Source organism: Rousettus aegyptiacus, unplaced genomic scaffold (assembly GCF_014176215.1).
Source record: "Rousettus aegyptiacus isolate mRouAeg1 unplaced genomic scaffold, mRouAeg1.p scaffold_m13_p_2, whole genome shotgun sequence".
Taxonomy (NCBI): Eukaryota; Metazoa; Chordata; class Mammalia; order Chiroptera; family Pteropodidae; genus Rousettus; species Rousettus aegyptiacus.
Window position 1 is genome coordinate 171164948 of NW_023416295.1, and position 25116 is coordinate 171190063.

Consider the following 25116-nt stretch of genomic DNA (forward strand, 5'->3'; position numbering starts at 1 on the left):
ATGCTGCAGAGGGCCAGGAGAGAGAGTGTAAGTAAGTACTGTTAACCTTGTCTGAAAGGTGAATTTTGACATTAGTGGGGAAAAGGCATTTTTTTTTAATGAAAACAGGAAAAGGACAAAGAATAAGAAAGCAGATATGTTTAAGCATATTTTAAAATTTGAAATAGGTAAATAAAAGGTGAGCCGGGACAAAATTTTGTTGGAAGACATCTTAAAATGGGAGTTATGGCAATTTTATTTCAGTGTTTTGCCAACGATAGCATGCAATATTTGAGTCCTTGCAGTAGTTCTTCCTTAAGATAATAGGAAACAGGAAAAGCCACAAGGTACGGGGACAAGGAAAAATACAGTCACTCCCTACAAAGGCAGGTTTAAATAGTCAGTGGCTGACTCCTGGCTTAAGACAACAGAGTGAAACTGCGACATAGAATTTATATCACCCAACGCTTAATGTTTTTTAAAAAAATATTTGACAAAACTAACAACAAAATTTTACAACAGCAATCTAATGCAGAAATAGATACAACTGAAAGTAATTTATTAAAGAAAAAAGATGAAAATAACTGGTGGCCAAGAAAAGAAACAAGACCTAAGACATCTCTTCTTCCCCAAAGGTGATGAGACTGAGGAGTTGACAAGATTCTGAAATTTCTCATCAATATCCAAATATCTGGAAAAAAGGGAACTGAGTGGACAATGCTTTTTTTCCCTCCTTTGACTGAAAAGAGGTGGAAATAAGAAAAAAAAAAAAGGCGTGACAGAGTGAGTAAATAAAGATGCTGACATGTTACTGGAAGTGAAATTCATGGTTTCACACTGAATTGGTGATGATCTGAAGCTCAAGGGTATCTCTCTAGCCCAGGGAAACAGGGCATATTTCCCAACTGGAGAAGGAGGAAAGGTGGGAGAGTGGAGAGAGAGAGAGAGAATGTGAAAATAGATTACAAATATAAGAGGAAATGTAGCTCAAGGAACAGAAATTCCTTACAATATGGCATTAGATGATTTTTAAGTTATTGTAAATTGTGTATTTTCATATATCTCATTTTATAAGTTTTTGTTGCTACTATATAACAATACAAGGTTGAACATTTTTAAAAATATGTTTCTTGGCCTACCATGCTTCCTTCCTCTTTTCTAGAAATGCTTTCCATATCTCCTTCCTATTTCTCAGTTGGGTTGTCCTTTTCTTATTGATTTGTAGGAATTATTTATATAATTTGGATACTAATCTTTTGTCAGTCATATGTGTTAGAAATTTTTCTCCTAGTTCCTGTTTTTATATGATGTTTTTGATGAAGAGAAAATTCTTAGATTTAATATAGTTTTATTAGTTATTGCTGTCAAAAACTACCATAAACTTGCTGGCTTAAAACAACACCTGTTTATTATGTCACAGTTATGTAGGTCAGAAGTTAAGGTAGACTTGACTGGGTTGTCTACTTCAGGTCTCACAGGGCCAAAATCAAGGTGTCAGCCCAGCTGGACTCTTAATCTAGAGGAGACGCTGGGAAAGAATCTACTTCCAGAATCATTCAGGTTGTTGGCAGAATTCAGTTCCTTGTGACTGTAGAACTAAGGTTTCCATTTCCTTGCTGGCTGGCAATCAAGGCTCACTCTCAGTTTCTAGAAGCCACTTGGATTCCTCATCACTCTACCTTCAAGCCAGAAAGGGTGCCTCAAATCCTTCTCACATATGAAATCCCTGACTTCCTCTTCTGCCACCAGCTGGAGAAAACTCTGCTTTTAAACGGTTTGTGTGATTTGAGTAACCCCACCTGGATACTCCCTTTTTGACATATAATGCAATATAACCTGAGAGTAATAAGTCATCATATTCACAATTTTACACACATTCATTAAGGCAAGGGCCATCAAGGCTTATTCTCAGAATTATGCCTCCACAAGAGTCAAATTTATAAATGCTTGTCTAATGTTTGTACTTTTTTCTGTTATTTTAAAGAAATCCTAACCTATCTCAATGTAAAAAAGGTATTCGCTTATATCTTCTTCTAAACATTTTTTTTTCACTTTTAAATCCTTAATTCATCCAGAATTTGTTTCTGTGCAAGATGTGAGGTAAAGACCTAATTTTGTTTTTTTCAATATGGATAAATAATTGCCTTTGATAATATTAAGTAGTTCATCTTTTCTCCACCTGAGTGAAATGCCACCTTGTCAAATATTGAGATAACACAGTTCCCTAGGTCCATTTTTGGGGCTCTACAGTTTGTTCCATTGGTCCATACACCTACCTCTGCATCAAACCACACTGTCATGACAATGGATGCTTTAGTCCCGTTACCTAGAAAGGCAAGCCCGCCACTAGTCTTCTTCAGGAATGTTTTGGATAGTCTTGACCTTTTGATTCTTCCGGATAAATTTTAGAAGCAGCCCATCAAATTCAGTTTTAAAAGTCTTTTTTGGATTTTGATTATAATTGCACTAAGTGGTTTTCAACTGGGGACAATTCTGGCTCCCAAGGGACATCTGATGATGTCTGCAGATATTTTTTGTTCTCACGACAGGAAGGGATGTATGCTAACAGCATCTAGTGTGCAGAGGTTAGGGATAATGCTAACCATCCCACATCGCACAGGACAGCCCCTTCAACAAATAATGGTCTGGTTTTCAATGTCAGTAATACCAAGCTTAAGAAACTCTCCTCTAAATCTTTGCAACTTGGAGAGAACTGGTATTTACATTTTTGAGTATGTCAATAAACAAACATGAATATCTTTCCATTTATACAGGTCCTCTTTAATGTACTTCAATTAAGTGTTATAATTTTCAGTGTACACTGAATTAAATTTTTTATCATTGTCCTTAATAATGCTCTTGGCTTTAAATTCTACTTTGTCTGATATTAATATAGCTACACCAGCTGTCTTTAATTAGTATATGCCTGGTTTATCTTTTTTCCACTCATTTGCTTTTAACCTTTCTTGTAAATTTATATTTGCAACACATATCTAGATTTCTATTTCCCTGATTCGATAATCTCTGCCTTTTAACAGACAAGTTTAATCCACTAATATTTATTGTAATTATTCATATATTTGGACTTATTTCTACTATTTTAGTTTTTTATCTCCATTTGTCTCATTTTATGGTTTTTGCCCTTTATAAAATTAAAATTTCATTTCATTTTTTTCTCACTATTGGGAATTTATGCACTCTATACTTCTCTTCTTTTAGTGTTTACCCTTGAAAGTTTATCGTGCACATTTACCTTTAAAAGTTTAGCATCAAATAATATCCTTATTCCTTCTCTCAAAAAATACATGGATTTTAGTACACTATATAATTCCACAGACCCACTCCCAACTTACATACCATGGCTAGAACAGTTGTCTTTTTTTTTTTAAACTAAAAAATGAGACAGTATTTTACACAGAATGTATTTATTTTATATACATGTATTTATTTTATATACATGTCTCCAACCATTCTTCTGGAATGATTTTCCTTCTTTTTGAAGTATATCCTTCAATGTAGGTCTCATGGTGGTAAACTCTCAGCTTTTGTATTTATCTATAAATGACTATTTCAATCGTCCTTAAATGACAGTTTTCTGGGTGACAATTTGAGGCTGCTATTTTCTCAGCACTTTGAAAATATTGTATCACTGTCATCTGGCCTCCACTATAGCTGGTGAAGAGAGTTAACTGGCATGCTAACTGTCACTTCTCTGTAGCTCTATCCTCTGTGTCTTAATATTGCTTTCATATTTTCCATTTACTTTGAACATATCTTCTAGCTCACTAAATTACATTTTTTATTTCAGTGGTATTTCTCATTTTTGCAAGTTTCTGTATTTAAAATTTATACGTTGATTTCTAATATTTTTTTTAGGTAAAACAGTTTTAATTTTTAAGAGTTTGGTTGGGCTCAAAATGCCAGGCTGTGACAGATATAACTGGGATTTGAATAACTAAATTAGTTCTGAAAAGGGAAAATCAGTTTTGATGGCTGTGCTTGTGTATGTGTCTTTTTTTTTTTTTTGAGACTTCATTTTTTAGAGCAGTTTTAGGTTTACAACAAAATCGAGAGGGAGGTTAAGAGACTTCCCATGAATCCACTGCCCCACGCATGCGCAGTGCCCTCCATTATCAATACTGTGGTTACAGCCTTTGTTTATTAGATATTCGAATACATAGTTATTCTATATCCTGTATCTGACCTTTCTAACATCCACAGTCTTTGGGGGACTAAACATGTTCTTTGCTAATTACTTTCTTCCGTGTTTGGTGATATGGATTGTAAGTTCATTGCCTGGTTTTAATGGATGGGAAGCCTCTGAACCTAACTTGTGAATTGAGCAGGCTTTCTTCTTGCTGAGAGAACTACCTGGAATCACTTTGGTCCCCCTTGAGTTCCTGGGTTCAACACAGTAATACCAGGCTTTCCTTCCCAACGCTCAAGACAGACCCAGAACTCATTTTCTTAACTGCTGACAACTGTCCTGAAGCAACTCAACCCCTACAAGTCACCTGCAGTGTCCCACAGGCACCAGCTGGAAATCACTCTGACCCGAGCTCACATGCACTGTTCTTATTTTGCTTATTTAATTAAGTTAATGAATTAAATTTTTGGAAGAAGAGATCCTTGGAGACTTCTCACACTTCTGGTAAGGCCAGAAATCTCTCAAACAGTGCATCATTTCCAGTCTTTGGTTATTGGTGCAATAAATAGGCTTCCTGGAGCTCCTAGTAAGTCTTATTGCCAGAAGTAGCCTGAAATATTTTTTAGTAAAAAACAGTCTCTAGTGTAATTCTATTTTTATAAAAATGACTTCTCTAGTTATCCATCTTTCTACATGTATGTATGGATAAAAGATGCCTAGGATTATGTTTATCTGATATTAATTATGGTTACTCTGAGTGATGGGATTAGAAGTGAATGATTCTCTATAATGAGCCAGTATTGTTTTTATAATCAGTAGAGTAATTGTTCTGAAACAAAAATAAAAGAAAGATAAGCAGTCCAGAGGAAATATTCTAAAATGTTAATAGTGGTTGGTCTAGGGTGGTAGGGCTATCAGTTATGGTTATTTTCTTTTTTTACATCTGTTTATTTTCAAATTTTAAAAAATCACCGCTTGGCATTCATCAATGCAAATATTTGAGTAGCAGCCACCACTTGTACCACAAGCCCTGCCATCTAGACTCTATGTCATAAGGCGACCAAGTATGACTCCACATCAACTCTGATAGTACCAAGTTCACTGTAGAAAGAAACATCAACACTGGAGTTTTTGCTTATAAAAGCATGACAACTACTTTGAAGTTCAACTTTTGGTCCAGCGGGTCATACCATTTTAAGGGAGATAAGCCCATGATATAGACCAAAGTAATTCTCTAATACAGGTAAAGTTTCATTGCAAAGACTATTGCTACTAAAAAGCTGTTTACAGATGATTGGATGACCAACAGAGGTAAAGCTTTGCTAATCTCGTTGTGCACAATATTGTAGTGATTGTTTTTATAACTATTACCTCTAAGGAAAGGACCTAACTCTGATGCTTATAGCTCAGAGAAGCTGAGTTATAACTGGGCTCTCTGTAGTTTTGTCTTGCCATCAAGCAGCAATTATCCTTCGGCTCATATCTTCCTCCAATCATAATCATCTAAATGAAAACCACCCAAGCTATCTCCCAGAATTAACTTGGAAAAACACCCAGGAATAGAAAAAACGAATAGAAGTAGCGATGTGTATATCACACCTTCCCTAAAGTACCTCTTTTCCCTTGCTAATTTACAACAAAGAACCTAGACACAGCTGTTTCAGCTCTAGATCCTAAAGTCTGGAAATCATATCTCTAGAAATGCATTCAATATTACATTTCATTATAACCAAATAATATAGAGGCACTTCTAAATTCCTTCTCCTGGAAATTTACCTACATGATACCATCACCTGCCTCTGTTTTCTCTAACTCAAATGTTAGAGTCATTTTCAACTTCTCTCTTCCTTCTCCAGTGTATTGCCTGCTTACCCCATTTCCTGTCTATATTCTATCTTTAAACATTAACTTTCCCACATTTCAATAACCTTAGAGCGAGTTTTGGATGCTTGGATTGAAACAATTGTCTATTACAAGCTTCCCTCCAATTCATATCTCCTTCATTTATACATGAAGCAATAAGAATTATCTGCCACTAGCAGCTGTTTTCAGTGACAAAAAAGCTAAGTTCTGTGACCAAGTTAGACATCCTTCTGTTCTCAAAGGCCTGCAATGATTCCTAGTTGCTAGTCGTATCAAATTGAAATTTCCAAATACTGTCATTGTGTCCTTTATGAACTATGCTGAGTACTCTCAACTATCTGCCCACATTCTCTTACATACCATATTTGAATTCGTATTCTCTATTCTATGTAATCTGACAACCATGTATTATCATGATTATTTCTTGTTTGTATTCTTTCTCACGATGGGAGGGGCTATTTGCTCTCCTGCATTTATTTATTCTCTACTTCTTACTGAAGGACAGAGTTTTTTTCATCTGGGCACATGGCTGTCCATTATAAAGACTACATTTCTCAGTCTCTCTTGCGGCTGGGAGCGTCCATGTGACTAAGTGCTAAACGATAATATGTAAGCCCAAATGTCACGAGCAACTTTAATGAGTGTCCTTAAAAGGAAGGGACTTTTGTATTTTCAACCTCCTCTCCTTTCTGCTAGCTAGAATGCAGATGTGATGGCTGGAGCTCAAGCAGCGACACTGGATAAGGAAGTGGAAGCCACATGTTCAGTTTGGTGGGACCCAAAGACAGAAAATGCCCTGGGTCTCTGACATCATGGAGAGCCATATCAGTCCTAGAATACCTATTTCTGGATTATCTTTAGAGGTGAGAAAAAAAATTCTATTACATTTAAGCTGCTATCACTTTGTGGGCTCTACCACCGTCTCTTGTGGGCATACCGAATTCTAACCGATCCACTCATCTCCAAGTTTTCGTTTGCTACTTCTCCTGTTCCACTAAGAACACCCTCCTACTATTTATTTTCTTATTCTCCCCCGACCCCAACCAAATGATCAGTTTTCATTCTTCCTTTAAAATGCGGCTTCAGATTCAAGTGCCTACACAGAAATGATTAGTATTGCTAAACTTAATTCAATTACTCTTTTTTGAAAAAAACCCCACACATCTATACATCTAGCATGTATGTGTATATGTAGTGATGGACAAATAAAATTTTAAAATAATGTAAAAGATTTTTAACAGACTTACTACAGTTTTTATACCCAAACATTCACTATTTACTTTAAATTGTACTCTTACTACAAATTCATTTCAATGATGCCATCATTCACCAAAACTCTTTTTGCATATATATATTTTTTTAACAGACTGAAAGCCCATTGCTAGATATAACCTCCATAAGAGCAGAAATATGCCAAATTTGCTTACCAGGCCTAGAATGGTATCTGGCACACAGTAAGTAGGTACTCAATACATGTTCGTGGTATGAAAAAAAAGTACTGTAGCAAAACTACTTCACTGGAAAATACACTGATTTTTTTTTTTTAAGTCAAAAGTCAGTCTAGTGAATAAGATATGTCATAAAACTGGGGAGTATTATTTCAGGTTAAAACAAGCAGTGAAGTGACTATAAAGCAGTAAACCAGATAGATTTCTTTGTATGAATCATAAAAATGGCTAAGAGTTGATGTAGCACTTGCTACTTCTGTAGCGATTCTGGGCCTTGTTTCCCAAGCTCACAGCAAAGGATGCCAAGCTCGCTCCAGCTCGAGAGTATCTGCACCTGCTCTTCCTCTGCCTGGCGCAGACGCACATCACACATATCGAGGGCTTCCTCACTTCATTCAGGTCTCTGTTTAAATAGTCACCTGACCTAAAATAAAGCCGTCCCAGTCACTCTCTGTCTTCTGACACTGCTTTCCTTTATTTTTTTAAATAGCACTTGTCACTATCTGACATAATAGTTTTATACCTATTTCATTTATGTGGGTTTAATATCGTTCTTGGTCATTAGAATATTTGCTCCATGATGAAGGGGACTTTATTTAATTCTATAGTGCCAAATTTCTGCTAGACATCCAAATTTCAAATAATAAATTCCCTAAATATATGTTTATAAAAAGGAAAGATAAAAGAAGAGATGGAGGAAAGAAGAACAAGAAAGTTAACAGAAGCAGCGAAAGGGGGGAAGAAACTCTGGATGAGTCATAATTGGTTACTTTACTCTGTTAACTCCTTTTTAGTTTCAGTTTCAATTTAAGACTTCCGTGAGAAAATTTCAGAATAAGTACAAATTTAGTGACCGTTTGAGAACTCTTGACTACATCAGACGAGTACTTTAATGATTTTTAGCAGGATTAGTTTGTGTTGGTATTAATGTTTTTAAATTTTCATACTTTTAACTGACATTTGGAATATTTATTCATACTGAATACATACATACATACACACATACATACATACATACATACATACATACATACATACTAGATTCACACCGTAAAGCATGGAGGCAAGGCTCTGAAAGTCCCTGTTACTATGTTTCTCTACTATGCCCCTCACAGCACAAAGTTTAGCTCCTTTCAAGGGACAGTTGTCTAAGTCACGACTCATTAATGTTCCTGCTTCCTTAGACTGTCCATTCCTATACACGACTTATCAAAAAAAAGATTTGTACTAGAGAAGGTAGGGCGAAATGACCGTCTTTTAAGTTTTAGTAAATTTGGCAGAAAAAATAATTTCAGTTTCCTGCTGATTTCTAACATTATAACTAAAACCCTTTTTATTTCCTCCTTAAAGTTTAGTAGTTCAGATTTAAAGTTTTAGGCAAACGAAAGAGTTATGTAACACAAGGTATTATCCTAGAAGAGTTTTAGAGCAACTTTAGAATTCTGAGGTACATTTAAGAAAATGTCAGTTTCCTGGTGTGGGATCAAACGGCACAAATGCACACATGCCCAGACCCTCGTCTCAGAAAAGTTCTCCTCTCATTCCAGTGATGATTAAAATATTACAAATTAATAATGATGCAAAATAGGGTCATTACTTGTTTAATACCTTTTAAGCTCAAAATCATTTATTTGGATTCCAGGCAATTGCACTCAGGAAACAGTCATAAACTTTTCTACTGAATATTATTCTTCATCTTTGTTCTCTATAGTGTAGTGCCTAATATACTAATAGAATATAATATTAACGCATTAGTACTAAAAGCTATGTTTTCTATTTTTTTAGTTGTTCTTAAAAACCTAATACATTGTAAGCCAATGTTCATCATACATACTTTTTTTATGTAGCCTTGCAACCTTAAGAAGCTTTTGCTTCTTCTCTGAAGCAGGTGTTTCTGGCGTGGGGGCAGAAGCACAGGCTGTTGGTGAATTACCTGTACCAGGTAATCTTTTAGGAAACGTCATAGAGTGAGAGGTACGCCGTCTAGTCCGACATGCTACTTCCCTCTCTTTGTGCAGCAATTGTTCATCCATCAGCAAGGTGATGACTTGCTTAGACTTTTCCCGGATATGATAACCTGAAAAATACATTGAATTTGCTTAGAAGAAAAAAGTTAAGGCTACAATAAATTTTTATTCGAAAGAAAATTAGGAAAAATGAATATGTTAGCAAAATAAAAATTAAAAAAAACTGTGGCAAGCATAGAGGGAAACCTAAGCTTCATTAGAACTGTCAATAAATATATTCCTTTACTTATTCTTCAAAAAGTAAATAACTATGTGATGAAATTCTATCATGTATTGGCATGATGTTTTTCACTTTAAATATGCTTTGGATTTTTCTTTTAAAAGCAATACATACTCTGCAACAAATCAAACGAAAGAGGCATACAAAGAGGGACGGATTAGATCTAGATGTACGACCATGACATGTGGCTGAAGATTTAGATATGCACGGTATGAATCAAACTTGTAAAGCATAGGGGAAAATACATGTATACAGAAGAGAGAAGTGGATAGATGGATGGATGATGGATGGGCAGGCAGACAACCAACCAGGTACCCACAACATTGTTAATGTGTGTTATGTTAGAGGCGGATGATTGGGTAACACGAGAAGGGAGAGCAACTGGCTTTTCCATGATATAACATCCTATCGATTTGATGGCACTAGCAGAATGCCGGAGCACAGTCTAAGACAAGAATTCTAACCATAGTGCTGCCCTTAACCATGCGTGTGACTCTGAGCCAGGCGGTCTGTCTGGGCCAGAGTCTCCTATCTGAAAACCGGCATAAGCATATCCATCTAGTCTAATTCACAGAGATATAAAAGTACGCTCATTGAAATACATGGTAATATTATTACTGTTTTCCTCAGTTCTCTCCCATGAGAAAAAATAAAGGAATTCCTTTACTTCTCCATATCTTGGGACCAACTTAACATCTCATGTCTTTGTGAGCCTTGTAAAAGTAAACTGGAAAGTGTCTAAAAATCCACTATTACGTTCATTCTGGCCTCCAAGTATGATGAATTAGTGTTAATGTTATATTTCCAATTACAATTTACTAGTAGTGGAGCAATGAGAAATGGTCAAATTCAGGGTATATTTAGACCAGTGGGGCCGACAATGTTCTGCCAGTCATTTCATTAAGAACCGATACAGTGTCAGAAACCTTTGCTCAAGTTGCCATCTTCTCCAAGATTATTTAATCTAATTTCACTTCTTAGTCATGTCTTCCTAAGTTCTTTTATAACTGCTTCAATATTACCATTCTAAATACCCTTAATTCCCTACGATTTGCTTGTAGTCCGTATCCCAAAACAATCTCAGCATTTTGGGTTACCACTCACTGTGGCATGATAGACTGTCTCATGCTGTCACTGTCAGCCTTTAGGGACTAGACAATACATTGGACACTGCCTTTCCTCGATAATTGACATAGCTTTGTTTGGAGGAGGAGAGCGGAGTGAAAAACTCAGTTCCCCTTTCTTCAGGAGCTCATCTCCTTCCACTTCTCCACTCACTTTGCCTACTCTCGCCACCCTGGCTGCCTTATTCTGCAATTCCACCATGTTCTTTAGCTCTTTAGAGCTGTGTGCCGCCTGTCACTTCTGCCAGGAACTCTTTGCATGGCGAGATCCCTGATTCATTCAGGTCACTACTCAAATATCACCTCCTCAGAGAAGCCTTCCCTCTGCCCGCCATCTCTAAAACAGCCTCATGCCCATCTCTCTACTCCCTTATCCTACTTTATTTTTTACCTTGGCATTTATCACTATCTAATATTATATTATATATTTATTTCCTTGTTTTTTGTTTGTTTCTTCACCTAGAATATAAGCTCCATGAGGGCAAAGAATCTCATTCACCCAGTATCTTCAGTGTCCAGAAGAGTAATTGGCATATAGTAGATGCTCGATAAATATTTACTGAGTCACTGAATCGATAAAGAAACAAATTACAAAAAGTCTCAATTGTCTCCTTGACATTGTGCAAATTGAACTAGATGGATGAAGGATAATGAGCACCAATTTGCCTGAGGAAGTTGCTTGATCTGAAACAACTTCTTGCAACACTGCTAATTAGAAAAAGTTAGAAGTCGAAGTTATGGGACCGATGTGGAAGAGTCTACTTGGAGCCTGCACGGATTGATGGGGTTTGAGGGCAGCGACACTAGTTCAAAAGGACAAGCAAGTGCCTACAGCGGAAAGCCAGCTGCATGATAGAAAACTCCCCGAAACATCAGGGCTCCTCCCTGAGCTAACGGCTTGCAGCATCAGGAAGATCAGGCCAAGGAATTGTAGAAAACAGGGGAGAAATCATACAGAAGTGAACGTCCCACTCAAGACTGCCCACTGCCCTGCCATCCTCCCCATCACCCTCGAGATGATGGAGAATAGAAATCTGGCTGTTCTAAAGCATCAAAGTTGAAAGTGAAAAAATCTAAGAACCCAATAAACCTGCTTCAAGGAGGAGTTAAATAATAACAATCGTAATAATAAGATGGTATATATTTCACTTCTAACCAATACATTTCCAAAGAAAGGAAGGTGGACATAGTACTAAAACAGAATAGTACTAGAAACAGAATAAACATAGACAGCAACTGCTTTGTGTCTGAAAGAGAGAAAAGAGGGGAGAGGAGGAGAGAGAAAGCGGAAGAGAAGGAGGGAGGAAAAGGGAGAGGGAGACAGAGACAGAGAGGGAGAAAACATGGATTCTCTGAAACAAGAAATTAAAACTATACAAGAGATCAACAGCCAAAGACATTATATAAAACACATCAAGATAAAAAGCGTGTTAATTGAGGTAAAGGATAAGATAAAAATAAAGCTATATACTGTTTTAATTAGAAATCTTTTAGTTGTAAGGCCATGGGGAAACCAGGGTTGCATTTGGCCTCAGATGCAGAGATAGGGAAGCTCAGGCAGGACTCTTTTCTCCTCTCCCATCTCTTGTTTCTCGCTGTCTATCGAAATGCCTTCATTTTCTCCTGTTGCAGATTGGCTTCTTCAGTCTGGATGTGGATATGGCCCCAGCAGCTCCAAGTTCACACCTCATGCTCCACCGCCTGAGAACACTCCCTCTTCCTCTATTCAAATTTGAAAAATCCAGGAGAATAACTCTGATTGGCCCAGTTTGAAAATCACATGCCTACCACTATGGTCAGAGTGGGGTGCTGCTATTGGCAACCCCCATTAGAAAGACAGCAGAGTGAAGGGAGGATCAACAGGATAGAAAAATGAACTAGAAAGCCAACCTGAGGAGTCCTCCTCCCAAACTCAAAACAAAGGACAAGGACACACCAATCACAGAACAACTGTGCAACACACCCATACCCAAGGTGATTCACATTTCATCATTTCTTGAACATGTAAGTTTCAGGAAATGTTCTAAGTAATATGGGCACAAGTGAGGAAAAAAAAAGAAAGAAATGTTTCTAAACAAGATAATTCCAGGTAAAAACAAATGCTCTAAAGAAAATAAAGAAGAGTGATGTGTTAAACATTAATCTGTGAAACGGTCAAGAAACGTCTTACCCTGGAAGTTAACGCATCAGCTGAGTCTTGAAAAGCAAGAAAAAGCCAGCTATGCAGATGTACCAGGCAGAGGGAACAGCTCGCCTTTCATTTCTTCAGGAAATCCTCCTCCTGAGTGATGACAAGCCTCCTCCCACCTTCCCCATACATCCGGGCCTCAGACTTGGTCAGGCCCCACCTTCACACACTCCCACAGCACCTACACTTATACAGTACCTCCGCAGCTGTAACTACCTATTTATTTGAAAAATGTTTATTTTTTCCTTCATTAGAGTATAACATCCATGAAAGCCAGACCTATACTTTTTGCTTAGGAGATACTTAAAAAATGTTTATTAAATAAACAAATGAATATGCTGAGAAAAAACTTTCTAAATACAGGGAGGAGTCTATATAAGTTCACATTATGTAAAGAGATTTGGAAATATGGTAAATTCAAAGATCTTGGGCACTGAGATGCACCAGCAGGCACCACACACACCAGACTTCATCTGGCATTTGAAGAGAAGATTAATAAAAATTGAAGAAAATAAATTCTTTTTAAGTAGAGCACAGAGTCAACAAGATTAATTAAAGTCATAAAAGACAGATTGCAAGGTCCCAAAATTCACTTAGAAGTAGTTTCAAAAGAAGAAAATTAAGGTAATTGCAAAAAAAAGCAATATTCAGAAAGACAAGAGCTGAGGATTTTACAGAAAAGATGTGAATTCTCACATCACCAAACGACCTTCAAAGACCAAACAGAATAAATAAATCTATGCCTAGAAACACTCTGGAGAAACAGAAGAATATTTAGAATAGAGAGAAACTCTTAAAGCTCCCAGTCCATTCACTGGGCCTACAACAGCCCAATAGCCATTTTGCTCACGTAAGCTATAAATGAATTCAGCAGCCTTATGCTGTTAATCAACCCACCTCTCTGTAAGTGAGCACGCCTCTATTGCATTAATTAACACATCTATCAGGTGTGTTAGATGGTTACAGAATTTCGATCCTTGCTGTAGAAAAAAGTTAAGTCTGATTGCTTCGAAGCTAGATTTTTAACCCACAGTGCGCAGCCACGGCGTCATACTGCCTCGGAACCGTCTGCCTGACACTGCCCCAAATCTGGTTCCTTCTGTAAAAGAAGTCATGTCCCTCAAATTTTAGTTATTTGGTTTTAAGAGACAATATGGCTACCAACATCTAAAGTAATTTTTTACATTTTTAATGTATTTGTTTGAACTTACTCTTTCCAGGTATCTTGGCTCTATTCAATTCATTAGTTACCTTGAAAAGAAAAATCCCACTCACCCTTTTTTCCTCCTACCTGCCTAGGCGCTCTCTTTCTCTAAACTCTTTCAGGCCCCAAATACCTGGTGTTTTCTCTCCTAAGAGAACCTGAACTCGATAAACAACCTCTCCCTTAAAAAAATAGATTTGAATAATTTTTAAATGAGTATAAATACAAATAAGTGTATTATGTCTTCCAGAGTATTTTACATTTTAATTTGTATCTCTTAACCATGACTTAGGAGGCTAATGCCTTATCCATTAGGCCACTGGGGCTTCTTAACCGTGACTAAAAGGCTTAGTCCTTACCCCGAGACATTCAGACTGTGGTGGGGAGATGACTGGCAAGGGCCCTTCCTGGAGTTTTGGAGGACATGCAGAGAGGCAGCCCAGACTAAATCAGCGTGGATATAAACGTGAAGTATCTAATTTCCTAAATTAGATGACTGATAATGATAGTGGAAAGCTAAAATGGCAGTAATGTCACCAAAGCATGCTACTTCTAGTAAAATAGTTTAACAAAACATTTTAGCAACACTGAAAATTTCTCTTTTTAAAATGTGCCTTTAAGAAAAACTACTGTTAATTTAACTATATGTGTGTATGTATACATGAAATGGCCCATTTAAACAAAATTAACTGCAGTTTCGTGACTTACCTAATTGAGAATAAAATAGCACATAAACCTATAAAGCACATATTTATGGGCCCTGAATTGATTTTATAAAAAGAGTACTGCAATTTGTTTAAGTAAATAATTCAATGGTATGAACCATTCAATTGGGTATTTTTCAGACAATTTTAATCAAGTTCATTCTAGCAGTTCAGTGCAACTTTGCTTTGGGATTTTTAAAAATTAGGAGAGGCTGTGTAGCATAATTATGGAATAAGACTAAATAGTGTTAGCATATATGAGTTTTAACCATGGTCAGCCATTAATTAGCTGTGCAACCTTACCTAAATAATTTAACCTGTCTGAGCGTTCATTCCTCATCTCTGTAATAGAGACAATACATATCCTTTGTTCCTCATAAGATGTTGTAAAGATAAAATGAGATACTGTACATACATGGAAAGGCTCTATTATTAATATCTAATAATGTTAAAATTACTAGTACTATATAGAAAAGAATGAAAATTACCTCTACCTCAAAATATACACAAAAGTTAAATCTAGATCAATCACAGGCCTAGCTAAAACTATAAAATGTCTAGAAGAAAACATAGGAGAATACCTCCATAACCTTAGGGTAGGCAAGTTTCTTAGACAAGGGACAAAAGGAAATAACCATAAAAGAAAAAAACAAACGAGACTTCATCAAAAGACAACATGAAGAAAGTGAAACAATAAACCATAAACTTGGAGAAAATATTTGTAATCCATATATCTATCTGACGAAGGCCTCATATCCACAATGTATAGTGATTTCCCACAAATCAATGATAAAAAGCCCCTCCCCCAAAGTTTTTTAATAGGCAAAACATTTGAATAAGTAACGGATGTCCATATTGCCAAAAATCACATGAAAATTTGCTCAACAACTTTTCATGAAAATGAAAACTGAAACAGCATCATGCACCCATCAGAATGGCCAAAGTTAAAAGAATAAAAATCCTTAAATATTGACAAGGATATGGAACAACCAACTCTCAAACACAGATGGCGGGAGTATAAAATGGTAAAAACCACTTCGGAAAACTTTAATTAAATATACAACTGCCCTGTGACCCAGAAATTCTACTCCAAAGTATATACGCAAGAGAACTGAATGCCTATGGGCACAAAAAGATTTGCGCAAGAATATTCATAAGTTTTATTCATAATAGCCCAAAACTATACATCCCCAACATCCGTCAAGAGAAAATGGGTAAACAAACTGTGACATATTCTTGTAATGGAATATGATGCAGCAATAAACAGGAATGATGCAACTGATATGTGCAATGATTGGATCTCAAAAACATTAAGCTGAGAGAAAGGAGACAGAAACAAAAGAATACGTAATTTTTCCATTTATATGAATTTCAAGAACAAATACAACTAACTTATATGGTGAAAGAATTCAGAATAACAGTTGCCTCTGGGGAGGAAGGAGGTGTGGCTGGAAAGAGAAATGAAGGAGCTTTCTGGCATAATGGAAATGTTCTTTTTCTTGATAGGGGTGATGGTTACATTTACCGAGATTCATCAAACTGTATACTGAATACCTATGCATTTTAGAGTATGTAAATTACATCTCAAAACAGCACTGTTAGCATTTAAAATCTATTTTAAAACTAATTTATAGTAAAAGATGGAAATTTTTGTTATTTGAGTCAACTCTGACATTTATATCTTTTACAGCCCTAAATCAATTGGTATAAATTTGCTGAAAGTATAAAAAATATTAGGGTATTAATCATCCGTTCATCAACTATCTATTGAGTGATCCTACTCCCAGGCAATGTACTAAGTGCTAGGGGCACTGTTCTTGCCCTAAGAAATCCACAGTTTTGCAAGGGATACAGATATGTACATAAATGTGCTCTGACAGAGGTATATAGACGTTGTGGACATAAAGAATAATACACTCTCCCTGAGAATGTCAAGGAAACACAGGACTGGAAGTGGAGACGCTGCATCACCTGCAGGAACATGCAGCCTTTTGATGAGGCTGAGCCTAACCTGTAATGAGCCTACACCTAAGACAAAGGAAACTAGTCCAGCCATGGCAACTACGTCTATCTAGCCCAAGACCATGAAATTAGTTACACTTGAGTGAAGGATATTGTAAGCCATGAAAGCCACAAATTAAGAATATAAGGTATATATTTCTTGTACCATCCTTGACCTAAATTACTCTGAAACAGATATCAAAAAAAGGATGAACTTCTCAGCTCCTGTCCCAAGATTAGTGAACCGAGCTAGTTCAGTTCTCAAACCCTTTCTATCTATGCCATACTGCTAGATATAACTAGTTAAATGGTTGGCCAAGTTTAAAGACATGACACATGTTGACAAGATGGAGCAGAAGAGTGAACAGCATGATCGGGATGGGAATAACTCCATCCATTCATTCATTCAATCATTCAACAACATATTGTAGCAGTCAAGAGCATGGACTCTGGAGCCAAAATGCCTAGATTATAATCTTGGCTCTGCCGCTAATTAGCTGTGTAAACTAGTTATTCAATCTCATTGTACCTTGGTTTTCTCATGAGTAAAATGGAGTCAATGCCACGACCTGTCTCAAAGGGTTATTGAACAAGTTAATAAATGTAAAGTGTTTAGAACGGTACATGTCACATAATTAAATGCTATAACTCATGTGCTAACATAGGGGGTCCAAAAAGTTGGAAAATAGAGAATAAACTTATTTTTAAATGGAATGTTACTAACATTTAAAAATAATATGTTCCGTACGTTTTTCTATAGCTTTTAGGCACTTTCAGGTACAGTATCTCTAAACTTAAAGCAATGTGTGTCCAACCGTTAGTCTTTCTAAAAAATCTACAATAAATAAAATATGAAGTGTCCCAAAAGTGTGGAAATGTAGGGGAAATCATGTATTTATTATAACTTTTTCAGATTAGCAATTAGACTCAATGCTTTATATTTAGAAATACTTCACTTGAGAAGCTGTCTAGAGGTTGAAAAAACATATTAAGACTATCACTTGAAAATGTTAACATACTATTTGAAAAAAAGTTTTCCTATGCTTCCCACCTTTTCTGTGTTGTTTCCCTAACTTGTTCCCTTGTAGTATTACCATTATTAATTGTTGAGCCGTACTATGTGATAGGCACTACTGCAGTGTTGGAGACAGAGCAGAGACAAAGCAGACAAAACGTCTCTGCCCTCATGAAATTTATGTGCTAGTAGGAAGAGATAGACACTAAACAAATCGTAAAATAAAATACACATTTTCAGATAAATTCTATGAAGAAAAAGAAAACAGAAGGCAGCTAGGACATCCGAGCAAAGAGTGGGTGGGGCTGCTTTTTTATAAGTAGAGTAGATGTAGAAGGCCTCACTTGTTAATAAGATGACTTTTCTCAGCAGAGATCCGTAGGGTGTGAGAAAGTAATGCAGGTGTCTGGAGAAGCAAACGCCAGGCAAAGGAAACAGCAAGTATAAAGACCAACCTAGAAAGTGAAAAAAAGGTCTTTTTCTATGATACCTTTTACTTTCATCTTTGTTCTTTGTCTCTTCTTAAAAACCTGTACCTAGGGAAAGATCCAGTTATAGATTACTTGGATCACTACAATTTCTCTTTCATTAATTTCTCAGTACAGACTTCACTCTGCTTTTTTTCTTCTCTAATCCAACAAAATCATTCTTATCAAATAATTTTTCAATGATTACATTTCTTTCGAGTCTCTTTTTTATAACTTCTGCTCCATAAAAATGTAATGATTGTCTACTATGTGCCAAGACCTGATGGTAAAGATGATTAACATGGAATATACCCTCAGAATCTAGTTAAGGATACATATAAAATAGATAAAATATACTGTAAAACATATCATACCGATATTATGAATAAAGCATTATATCAATTAATTCTGCCAAGTGAGGAAAAGATGAGAGAGTTGGGGGTACAGAGGAAAAGGCCTCTGAGCTAGCATTTCAAGACTAAGTAGATATGCAATAAGGAAAGAGCAAGAAAAGAATATTACAGGGAAGAAGAAACATCTTAATTACAGAAATATGTAAGCAAACAAATATTAGGAATACTTGGTAATGCAATGTGCTAGATTAAAGACTAAGGAAACAAGAGTAGAAAGGTACATTGGAAACATGCTAAGAGGCCCTGACTTTATCCTAAGAGCCAGTGGTTTCAGAACTATTTTGACTGTACCCCCTAGCAACAAATGTTTGTGTATGCGTCTACCCCCAATACATACATTTATGTATAAATTAAATTATGCCAAGAGCTACTATTATAATGTTACATTTCTTAAGGATCAGACATAAAAAGGGAAACGTGTAAAAAATAAAGAAGAAATATGTAATATTTACCCAATGGAATCCTTTTTCATTAATATTTATTAAATTATTGAATAATGTGTACCAATGTTATCGACTACTACATCTTCAATAATCAACAAATAATCTACTGGGTTTCTGTTGACAATTCAGTTCTAACTTATATTTTTCTTGCTCTCTTGGTGCTGACAAATCATCAAGCATGTTTACGAAGTCCAACATAATATAATCACGCTTACTCCTTTGATCCTAAGCTCGACTGTTAGGAAATAGCAAAGAAGTTTATGGCAGTGGATTTAAATATATCCATATGTTACACCACATTTTGAACATATAAAAGGTATAAATGCATAGACAGGTTTGTCTGTACATTTACAACCACAAGTTCATAGATAATAACTACCTCTTTACCAACAATTACTTTAAAAGTAAATGGATTAAATGCTTTAATCAAAAGACATAAGGTGGCTACATCGATAAAAAAACAAGACTCTTCCTGATACTGCCTACAAGAGACTCACATCAGATCAAAAGACACATACAGACTGAAGTTAAAGGAATGAAAAAAGATAACATAAAAATGGAAATGAAAAAAAAAAAAAAGCTTGGGTAGCAATACTTATACCAGACAAAATAGACTTTAAAACAATGATTATAATAAGAGACAAAGAAGGACCTAAAACTCCACTTCTGAGTATTTATCCAAAGAAACCCAGAACACCAATTTGGAAAGACAGAGAGTTCACTGCAGCATTATTTAGCCAAGATATGGAGGCAGTCTGGGTGTCTATCAGTAGATGAATAAATAAAAAAGAAGTGGTACATATATACAAGGGAATATTACTCAGCTGTGAAAAAGAATGAAATTTTACTATCTATAACAACATGGATGGACTCAGAGGGTATTATGCTAAATGAAATAAGTTAAAGACAAATGCCATATGATTTCACCTCTATATGAAATCTGCAAAACAAAATAAATGAACAAACGAAACAGAAACAAACTCATAGATATAGAGAACATTGTGATGGTTGCCAGGTGAGAGGAGGGTTGGAGGTATGGGTGCAAAAGAGGAAGGTACAGAGCGGTGGTTACAAAATAATCATGAGTACGTAAAATAAAGTACAGCATAGAGAATATAGTCAATAACACTGTAATAACTATGTATGGTGTCAGATGTGTACTATATTTATCAGGGTGATCACTTTGTAAGTTGTATAAATGGCTAATCACTATGTCATGCATCTGAAACTAATATGTTTATATATATGTCAACACTAATTAATAATTTAAAAATTATTTAAAAAATAAAAAAGTAAACCATAAAACCCATTATAGTGTTTAGTATGGTGGTAAAATAGATGCTCTGTAAAGTACAAAGATGATTATATTCCATTCACTATTATCTAAAATGTATGCCTTTTTAAAACCTAACTCGTGGTTATGCAAAATTTAAATTAGTATTTTATTTTAATTTTTAATAATAAATTTCATTTTCATGGAAGTTGATGCCTTTACAATTTCTGGATTAAAAAGCACAGTATGATCAAAACCCAAGAAGATTTTCTCGAATTTCGTCATTAAACCTCAAACCTGACCTAAAATAAATACTTAAAAAATAGAGAGGCTACACACCATAACTAAGTGGGATTTATGCTAGGAATGCACTTTCACACATGAAAAGTAATAAATGTAACACACCATGATAATTTAATTAAGGGGGAAAACACATACTCATTTCAATAGGTACAGAAAAAGCATTTGACAAAAGTCAACGTGCTTTCCTGATAAAAACACTCAGCAAACTCGGAACAGAAGAGAACTTTTCAACTTGAAAAGAGCATCTATGAAAAACCCACACGTAATATCACACTTAATGGTGAAAGACTGAAAGCTTTCTTCTTAAGATCAGGGACAAGACAAGGATGTCTGCTCTCACCGCTTCTGTTTGATACTGCACAGGAGGTTTTAGCCAGGGCAATTAAGCAAGAGAAAGAAGTAAGAGGCGTCCAGATAGGAAAGGAAGAAATAAAACTATATTTGTAGATGCTATCATCTTGTATGTAGAAATCCTAAGGAACCTACCAAAATCAAACAATTATAGCTAAGAAAAGAGTTCATAAAAGTAGTAGGATACAAGATGAATATACAACAATCAGTTATTAGTTGTATTTCAATACATTAGCAATAAATAATCTAAAAATGAAGCTAAGAAAATAATTCCATCAAAGAGAATGAAATACTTAGAAATTAATTTAACAAAAATGTAAGACTTGTACACTTAAAACTGTACAACATTTATGAAAGAAGACCCAAATATTTTTTAAAGCCTCCTTTATGTTCATGGATTGGGAGAACTGATATTGTTAAGATAGCAATATTCCCCAAATTGACCTACAGATCAATGCAAATTCAATCAAAATTCTAGCTGCCTTATTTGTAGATACTGACAAGGTGATGCTAACCTTGATATGGAAATGCAAGGGAACCAGAATAGCCAAGACAATATGGAAAAACAACAAAGCTGGAGGACTCACACTCCTTGGTTTCAAAACTTACTGCAAAGCTACAGTAATTAAAATAGTATGGCACTAGCATAAGGATAAACATAGAGATGAATAGAACAGATTGAGAATACAAAAATAAAATCATACATTTATGGCTGATTTTCATAAGTTGCCAATATAATTCAATGGGGGAAAGAATAGTCTTTTCAACAAATAGTGGTGGGACAACTGGATATCCACATCCAAAAGAATGAGGCTGGACCTCTACCTTACACCAGTTACAAAAATTAACTCAAAATGGATCCAAGATCTAAATGGAGGAGTTAAAACTATAAAACTCTTAGAAGAAAACACAGGCATAAATCTTCGTAACCTTAGATTAGGCAATGATTTCTTACATATGACCCTTAAAGCTGAAGCAACAAAGGAAATATGGATAAATTAGATTTCATCAAAATTTAATCAAGAAAATAAAAGAACAACCTAAAAAATGGGAGAAGATATTTGCAAATCACCTAATAGGGGTCTTGTATCCAGAATATAGAAAGAAGTCTTAAAAGTCAACAATAAAAAAAAAAAAAGTTAAAAATGGAAAAAGATTTGAACAGACATTTCTCTGAAGATATATAAATGGCCAATAAGGACAGGAAAAGATGCTTGACATTAGTATTTAGGAAAATGTAAACCAAAACCACAATGAGATACTACTTTACATCTAGTAAGTAGGATGGCTATAATCAAAAAGATAGACAATAACAAGTGTTGACAAGGATATGGAGAAAAAGCGAGTGTCTTACATTGCTGGTGGGAATGTAAAATGGGGCAGCTCATAAAGTTTCGGGGTTCCTCAAAAAGCTAAACATTGAATTACCATGTGATCCAGCAATTCCACTCCTAAGTATACCCCAAAGAATTGAAAGCAGGGACTCAAACTGATAATTGCAGTATCCATGATAGCCAAAAGGTGGAAACAACCTAAGAATCCATCAACGAATGAATAAGCAAAATGTGGTAGGTACATACAATGGAATATTATTCAGTTACAAAAGGAATGAAATTCTGCTACATCCTACAAAATGGATGAAACTCGAGGACATTATTAGTGAAATAAGCAAGCCACAGGACAGATATTGTATGAGCACATGCACATGAGTACCCAGAATAGGCAAATTATTAATAAAGACAGAAAGTAGATTAGAGGTTAGCAGAGGGATTATGCTTAATGTTTACAGTTTCTTTTTGGGGTGATGAAAATTTTTGGAAATAGACAGTGGTGATGATGATTGCATAACATTGTGAATGTAATTAATGTCACTGAACTGTACAACTTAAAATGAGAAATTTTATGTTATATATATTTTATTGCAAACTTTAAAAATTAATATCAAAGCCACAGACTTGTACACTTTAAAAGGGTGAATTATATGGTACTGTATATGAATTATATCTCAAAAAAGCTGTGTTTTTTTTAAAGTGAAGGAAAAACAAAGAAATGAGGCTTCAAGCTATAAAAAGACATGGAAGAATCTTAATTGCATATTGCTAAATGAAAGAAACCAGTCTGAAGAAGCTACACACTGTATGATACTAACTATATGACATTCTAGAAAAGGCAAAACTATGGAAAAGTAAAAGGATCAGTGGTTGTCAGGGGTTGGTTGGGGGTGCAGAGCGGGGAGGATGGACAGGTGGAGCATGGACCATTTTCAAGGCAGTGAAAATATTCCGTATGATACTGAAATGGCAGATACATGACATGGATTTTTCAAAACCCGCAAAACTAGAACAGAGTGAACCTTAATGTAAACTAAGAACTTTATTAATAACATATAAATATTGGTTTGTCAATTGTAACAAATATGCCACGTTAATGTAAGATGTTAATAGGAGAAACCATGCGTGGGTGGGGAAGGGTATGTGAGAACTCTACATCGCGCATAATTTTTCTGTAAATCTAAAACTGCTCTAAAAAAGTCTATTTTAAAAAAAGTATGCTTAACATAGAAATTGCACTGAATTTTATCCTCTTCTCATGATTCATAAGACTATTCAGTTTTAATACAAATGATTTTACATTAGGTGGGGAGGAAGTGCTGGGTCTTCCACCACTGTATAGAATATCAGGCAGGAATGAATCATCTCCGTTTAGTATTCTGTTAACCCCTTCCCTATTTCCCCTTCTCCTCCACTCCCAACGAAATTATTTTATGACCAAATTTTTGTATTCATAAAACTACTTCCATCTAGCTAGTCTTGACAGATTCCACAGTCTTTGGAAACACTTCCTTACATTTATGATAAATTTCAGTCTAATTATAATTATGAATTAGTGTGACATTATGCCAAATTTACCATGACTCTTGTTTTATTCACTTTGCTCATTTTCTGTGAGGTATTATTTTATCATGAACCTAAATGTGTTAGTTTTACTCATTCTTTTTTAAAAAAATTTTGTTCTCTAAGGCACTCAAGAATCAACACAAAGGATTAAACTAGAAACCATAACTGTCCCAGAGGAAGGTACTAATACGTTTGAGACAACTTTTTCCCAGATCCTGGTTTAAAATGATCCCCCCCCCCCAAACTCCTAGTCTTTATTGGCACACTGTATAAACTTCTTTAACCGTTACCTTGGTCTTTTCCAGCTTCATCTACGTGTTGAAAATCTTTTAGTGTCTGAAGGTTACAGAACCCCTCTCTACAATGCTGAATAACTTTCTTTGATCCATTCTTGATGAGATAATCCATTAGTGTAAGGGATTTATACACATGGCGCCAGTTCTTCCCATGGTCGTTTAGTCTCTGCCATAACATATTCATAATCTCTGAGAGGGAAATTGTGTTGAAAGTCAGGTCACTGATATCTAACATCAGAGAACTAGAGGGACCCCAAGGGTCATTAGAAGTTGCTTCCCTGACTTTTATTTCAGCATCTGAGTAGTTTTTTACAAAGTTTTTTACTTGCCTCCTGAATGCCATAGGTAAGACAAGTTTGAAGGTGAGATGAGAGATGAGAGCAATGGAATAGGAGTTTATGTGATTAGTTTACAAAACCCTTGAGGTTTCTGCTGCTCCCAAATACAAATGATCAATCTCCATCTTGACAAGGTATCAATTTCCTGCAAAGGAAAGCACAAACAAAAAAAGTTAAGTTAATTATTTTTTAATGTCTATAGGAGACCAAGTCAGTCTGAAAAATCTAGGATCAGTATGGGGAAATCTCTCATAAGGGATTGGCCTATTTTATTTCAAGACAGACAGTGGTTTTCTAGTCCTAAAGGTTTCTGCAGAAAATATCATTCAACCTCCTCGCTGGAAATAAAGTTATTATAAAAGATTATATGGACAGTGGGCAACTTAGTATAAGAAAATGGAACTTGGGCTCTGAC

General features: G+C 35.5%; 1 protein-coding gene across 1 annotated transcript in view; it reads right to left on the bottom strand.

The window, feature by feature from the left end:
• The window catches only part of ENTHD1 (ENTH domain containing 1), an 85863-nt gene extending 61157 nt beyond the window's left edge, over positions 1-24706 (bottom strand). The window contains exons 1-2 of the mRNA XM_016126474.2: positions 24358-24706; positions 9272-9514 (exon numbers count right to left, since the gene is read on the bottom strand). Of these exons, the coding sequence (XP_015981960.2) occupies positions 9272-9514; positions 24358-24706 (592 nt within the window). The remainder of the gene's footprint in view (positions 1-9271; positions 9515-24357) is intronic.
• Between the last annotated feature and the right edge of the window lie 410 nt (positions 24707-25116).